This window comes from Vicia villosa, linkage group LG1, assembly GCF_029867415.1.
Source record: "Vicia villosa cultivar HV-30 ecotype Madison, WI linkage group LG1, Vvil1.0, whole genome shotgun sequence".
Classification (NCBI taxonomy): Eukaryota; Viridiplantae; Streptophyta; class Magnoliopsida; order Fabales; family Fabaceae; genus Vicia; species Vicia villosa.
In genome coordinates, this window is record NC_081180.1 from 80,440,503 (window position 1) to 80,447,487 (window position 6,985).

The window sequence follows — 6,985 nt, forward strand, 5'->3', positions numbered from 1 at the left end:
AATAGACAATACATTAAAATATTAAATTGTATAATTAAAAAAATCCATACTAATAAAAAGAATAACAAAGAGAAAATTGTATATACATAGCAAAAAGACGTTTCACATGCATTAAAATGATATACTAATAAATTTTATAATTGCCAAATATGGCCCATTTTTTTCTTTCTAACTAAACCAATTTTCTGTCTATAAATACCTTTTCCATTTCCAAGCTCATTTGCTAAGTCACAAACCAACGCAATCTGTGAATCAGATTCGTTGAATACAAATCCAACGAATCACGTTTCAAGTTAGTGATTGTGACGAAACAATACCAACCGTTGGATTCAATTACCGTGTTTTGAATTCTGACTACAAAAGCCTTCTCATTCTCTCTTTCAGCAAACAAATTCAAGTTACAACAAGGTAGCTATGGAGAAAACACTGTTCTTGAAACTACTCACTCTTTCAGCACTTTTATTATGTTTCGTTACTTCATCATCATCGGCATCACCATCATCAATAGATACACTCAAACTGGTAAATGCTTCGAAGCTTGAAATGTTTGTTGATGAGCTTCCACATATGCCAAAAATCTATGGCTACGACGTTGTAGATGGCGTCCCCAAATCAAAGTCTTTCAAGATTGGCATGTTCAAGAAAAAATGGGTATGTGTTGTTTTTTACTTTTTATTAATTGTTTAACTCATTAAATCTGTTTGTTTAGTAAACTTTATTCTATTAAATTTTGTTTTTGAGCTGAAGTTTTTCATGTGAATATCTCCGCCTTTTAAGTGTCTTCTGTTTTTATCGATAATTGCCAAGACTATACCAAACAAATTTCATGAATTTTCGCTCTGAGTTCTTATCTTCAAGTTATGTGTGATGATAGATTGATAGCAGTTGATGATAGTACTTTTTTGATAGATATTTTTTCTTTGTAGTTTTACATGGTTCACACTTCACATGATTATTGATAATACAAAGTTTTTTATTTTTAAATTATTTTTAGTAAACTAATTAATAAATTAATTCAAATTTTAAATTGTTTTTTCAAAATAAGACATTTTATTCACCATGCATAGTGGACCACATGCTCTAAAATGATCTTTTACATTAATTAATTAATAATAATTATTAAGAAAAAATTAGTTCCTCCCAACTTTCTGAGTGTCATCCACTCAGGCTCTGACACTGATAGTGAGAAATGCATTCTCCACTTTAGAGCATTGTTTAGTTTTCTAGTCATGCTGTTGTCGTAGTCTTAAATGAATTAATTTCAACATTAAATACCGTATTCATCTGAATTCATTTCGAATTTATTTGACTTTATGAAATCTAACATGCACCACAACTTTTATTTTATTTGCAGAAATTCCACAGAGATCTTCCACCAACAACCGTTTACGCTTACGGATTAACCAAACAAAAAGCAAGCATTCCTGGCCCAACAATCGAAGCTCTCCACAGAATCACCACCCACGTGACGTGGCAAAATCACCTCCCTCCAAACCACATACTTCCATGGGACCCAACAATCCCCACCGCCTTGACCAAAACAACCCACGGCATCCCCACCGTGGTCCATCTCCACGGTGGAATCCACCACTCCGAAAGCGACGGAAACGCCAACTCATGGTTCACCTCAAGCTTCAAAATCAAGGGACCCACTTGGACAAACCAAACCTATCACTATTCAAATAACCAACACCCTGGAAACTTATGGTATCACGATCACGCTATGGGTTTGACCAGAGTCAACCTTCTCGCTGGCTTAATCGGGTCCTACATCATACGTCACCCTAACATCGAAACCCCGTTACAATTACCTCACGGTGACGAATACGATCGACCGTTGGTTCTCTTCGACCGTAGCTTCAAAACCGACGGTTCGATTTACATGAACTCAACCGGGAACAACCCTTCGATTCATCCACAGTGGCAACCGGAGTATTTCGGCGACGCCATTATCGTTAACGGAAAAGCTTGGCCTCGTTTAACCGTACGACGTCGTAAATATAGATTCCGTATAATCAACGCAAGCAACGCTAGATTCTTTAGATTGTTCTTCACCAACGGTCTAAGATTGGTCCACGTGGCATCTGATTCTGCTTATATTACAAAACCAGCTGCAAGTAATAAGACTCTCGTGGGGCCATCTGAGATCACAGATTTTATAGTTGATTTTTCGAAATCAAAGAGTAATGTAGCTATTCTAGCTAATGATGCACCGTATCCTTACCCTTCCGGTGATCCGGTTGATGAGTTAAGTGGTAATGTTATGAAATTTATAATCTCACCGGATAAAGAGGTTGACACGTCACGGATACCGAAAAAACTTGTGGAGTATCCGGTTGCTGATTTATCGAGTGTAACGCAGACACGGTACATTGCTATGTATGAGTATACTAGTAATATTGATGAACCCACTCATTTGTATCTGAATGGGAAACCATATGATGATCCAGTTACGGAAACTCCGAAGGCTGGGTCCACTGAAGTGTGGTATGTGATTAATTTGACGGATGATAATCACCCGCTTCATATTCATTTGGGGTTGTTTAAGGTGTTGGATCAGACGGAGCTGGTGAAAGCGGATGATTTTAAGGATTGTATGACGAAAGTTAACGATGCTGTGAAGTGCCACGTGGAGAAGTATGCAAGTGGGAAGAAAGTTAAGGTGCCGAATTATGAGAAAGGGTGGAAGAATGTGTTTAAGATGAGACCTGGGTTTGTTACTAAGATTGTTGTGAGGTTTGGTTACATACATACCAATGCATCGTATGAGTTTGATGCAACCTCAGGACCTGGTTACGCTTATCATTGTCATGTAAGTTGCTATTTATTCTTAACAAAACTATACTTGTATTTTGATACTTATTATTGTGTTATTGCATTGCAATGCATGACATATTGTCATTTTTATGTAGATATTGGACCATGAAGATAATGCTATGATGAGACCATTGAAGATCATCAAGTGAGGCTTAGGAGAGCCAACAATGGTAACATGTGAGTATATATAGGCTACATTTGTTTCTTATGTTTTTTATATGCTTAATGAGTTCAGCTCACAGGTTTATTTTGTATTGTAGGAAAATGACATACATGTAACGTGATGTGATAATCATGAAGTTGCTTTCTTGTGACCATTAAGAAGCTAAGCAGTTTATAGGTGTTTCACATCAAAATAATACATATACACGAAATTGTAATAGTTTGTTCAAAATTGAGCACTTCGTTGATTCATAAACATTAGCAAGGAAGTTTTTACTATATAGTTGAATAAAATAATGTAGTGAGATAAAATGCATTTGCTTTTGTGATGAATTTGGGACATGGCATAGGCAAGAATATGAACGGTCTTTATGAGAACTAATATTCCTTAGAATAGATGAATGTGAGTATCATTTTATGATGGTTATCGGATAAGTTTAGGAGGGTTGTCAATCCCTCAACTGTTATGATTTGTTTGATTTTATAAATAGTTGTCAGTTGATATTTATGATTGATCTATTTGATTTTGTTCATTCTTAAATATATTTGTTTGTTTAATATGGTTGATATATGTTGCGGATAGTAGCATATGAGATCTCTATGGAAGTTGAGATGTATTTAACTTCATGTTGAAGCTTCAACTTGGTTCAATCAAGATCTCATTTTAGAAAAGTATCATTAACATTGAGTATCGCCACAATACTCTTTTTTACGCAAGATTATATGCATCGTGTTAAGAAAGCGTAAACATCACATTCAAAAGAGTTTGAAAGAGTGAATTTGACAAAGTTGCCCATGGACGCTTCATAATGACAATTCATAATCCTCTTTATGCATATGAACTTGCATCTCTTTAAGTACAAGGAGAGTATGTTCCATTGGTTCTCATTCTTATATTTTGGACGGAATTACATTCTGAAGAGCATGAAGTTATTACACAAGAAAGTGGGACACAATAGGACATAGACAAAGAATGTGATGATTTGAAGAAATACTTTAGCACCTTAGATATTTTTGCTCAGAGGGTGATGAAGAAAAAGATGTGTCAAATATTGAAGAAATGCATTTAGTTTATATTTGAAGCTTGAACCATTTCATCATCTTACGAAGTTTTAAATATTGATCTAACTTTATGAGCTTTGTCATTATATCTGCAATCTATTCTTGATAATTGCAGTAGCTCAATTCCACAACTTTATCTCTTACCGAATCTCTCAAAAATTGAAATCTTATATCAATGTGCTTGTTTCTATCATTTCTATTATGAAAAACTAAATTCATTGAAAGCTTTATTGAAGAGTCATTATCGCACCGAATCATAGCGCTCCTTTTCTCTTTGTGACCAAGCTTCTCTAACACCCTCCTTAACTAAAGATATTGACAAACACAAAATACAACAGCTACATACTCAACCTCATTAGTGATTAGTGGATAATGTTGCAACAGACTATTTTTTAGAGAACCAAGACACTACTGCAAAACCAAGCAAAAAAACAAATTCAGAAGTGCTCCTCTAATAATGTAAATCACTAACAAAGTCATTGTTAGTGTATGCCATCAAGTTTGAATTGTCTTTTTTTTTTTTAAATATCCAATTCAGTTGTACCATTGAGATACCTTAGTATCCTTTTTGCTACAAGCCAGTGAAATTCAGTTGGACAATACATGAATCTACTAATGAGACTTACTCTATACATTAAATCAGGTCTTGTTACAATCAAATACATGAAACTTGCAACCATATTCATGTATAAACTTGCACCAACTTTGGTTCCTTCATTATTCTTCGATAACTTTGTTCATGGCACAATAGGACTCTGTTTTGAGTTACTATTATTCATTCCAAACCTTGTTAACACTTCATGTCAAATTCTACCTTCATTGAATTTTTGAATTCATTACATATATTCCTATCATTCTCGGTATAGTTAAATCATCAATATAAAGACTTACTATTAAAAACTTGTTGAATAGAGTATGCTTCTATCTTGCTATACCGTGCTCTTGGGGCTTACTTAAGGTAATACAAATCCTTTTTAAGCTTGTAAACTTTGCCCTCTTCAAGTTTTTTCTCATGTCCTAATGGTTGCTTCACAAATATATCTTCATTAAATTCACCATGAAAATATGCGGTATTAACATCTAACTAAGAAACATACCAACTGTCTTTAGCAGCCAAATCAAGTATCAATCAAATGGTATCTAATCTGGCCACTAGAGCAAATACTTTAGTGTAGTCAACTCCAAATTATTTTGCATACCCCTTCGCCACTAGTCTCTCCTTGTACCAATCTATCTCTTCATTCTAATTGAGCTTATTTTTATAAATCCACTTAACTCCAATTGGTTTAATTCCATTTGGTATAATAGTGAGCTCCCAAGTATTATTCTTTTCTTATTTTTGCCCTTATTACATCCCTCTACTTATTTCTCTTGCTAGCTTCCTTAAATTAGAGTGGATCATCTTCAGTGAGCATCATCCTTGCATTCAAATTATCTTCATATGATAAGCCTTCACCAGTCTCATAATCTACCAAATAAGAAGGTGCTTTTTTAAACTTCCCTTCAACTACATTTGATGATTCATCCTCATGTGATTCCCTAGAAGATGAAATAGATTCAAAGGAATTTTTTGTATCATCATTGTTGTCTCTCTCTTCAATGCCTTATACTCTCTCTCTTCAATGTCATTCTCATAATCATTTTCCACTCTAAAGCACATAGTTTGCATTCATCTTTGTTGTTTTCCCAGTTCCAACATAAATCTTTTTTTAAAATCACATACTTGCAAATGATTATTTTCTTGGAAATTGGATCATATAGTTTGTAGGCCTTTGATTTATCACTTATTCCCAACAAAACACATGTCTTGCTCTTATCATCTAACTTGCTTCCTTTCTGGTCTAGAATATGTGCGTGAGCCACATATCCAAAAACTCGAAAGTAATTAATTGTTGGTTTCACACCACTATATGCCTCTTTTTGAGTTTTGTTTTGCACCACCAATGTAGGACATCTATTGAGAATACGCACACTCAATTTTACACCTTCGAGCCAAAACATTTTAGGAACTCGCTTCTCGACCAACATATAGCGCACCATGTTCATTATCATCCTATTTTCTCTCTCAGTAACTCCATTTTGTTGAGGAGTAAAGGATGCAGTCAGTTGTCTACTTATGCTCATTAAATTGTTCTTTAACTCATGAATATAGTAAACATTTGAAGTTACCTAAGTAAAATTGTTCGCTTGCACACGAACATTTCCTTTTCCAATAACAACCATTCTGCTATCATTTCCAAGTTTTACATTATGTCTAAAGCCTTCTTCTAAATTTGAGAACCACTACTTGTTTCCACTCATATGATTGATGCAACCAAAGTCTAGAATCCACACTTGTTCCTTATCACCATGTTTGATTTCAACATAGGACATAAATGATATATCTTCTTCTTCTTTCTCTTCAAATTCAGCATAGTTGTGTTAGAACAAGATTGAAAATCTATGTTCAGAATCTGGTTTTGATGATAACAAGCATATATTTTGTGAGTAACAATTTTTCTACTAATGCTTTCATTGAGTGTGCAGGTAGTATGCTATAAGCCTTATACGACAGCATCAGATAGAAATTCAGACAAGCTTCAAGGAATTAAACAGAAATATCAGATACATGAAGAACTCATTACAACAAGAAGATCACATGAGTAAATGATCAGAAGTTCTGCACATGGAACAAGAATTCAACAATCAGCGACAGAAGATCATAAGTCATCATAGAAACAAAAAGCTTGACATTACAAATAATATTAAGCTTCCTCAAAAGTACAAGTGACATCAACATTCACAACAACAGAAGTTTTAACTCTGTATTCAGAAGCTTCGAAGAACAGCATAAATTGCTCCAATTAAATCACATGCAAGAAATCACGTTACTCAATGCAAAGACAAAATTATGACATCTATTGTTGTCTGCATTTTGATAAAATGTAAGAAAACACGCTACCAA

General features: G+C 34.3%; 1 protein-coding gene across 1 annotated transcript; it reads left to right on the forward strand.

Annotated features, from left to right (window-relative positions):
• The first annotated feature begins 211 nt into the window (after positions 1-211).
• Positions 212-3,507, forward strand: LOC131643307 (multicopper oxidase LPR2-like). The gene is made up of 4 exons (XM_058913496.1): positions 212-651; positions 1,355-2,812; positions 2,913-2,994; positions 3,078-3,507. The coding sequence occupies exons 1-3, from the start codon at positions 415-417 to the stop codon at positions 2,964-2,966; spliced, it is 1,749 nt and encodes a 582-aa protein (XP_058769479.1). The 5' UTR covers positions 212-414; the 3' UTR covers positions 2,967-2,994; positions 3,078-3,507.
• Positions 3,508-6,985: the final 3,478 nt, after the last annotated feature.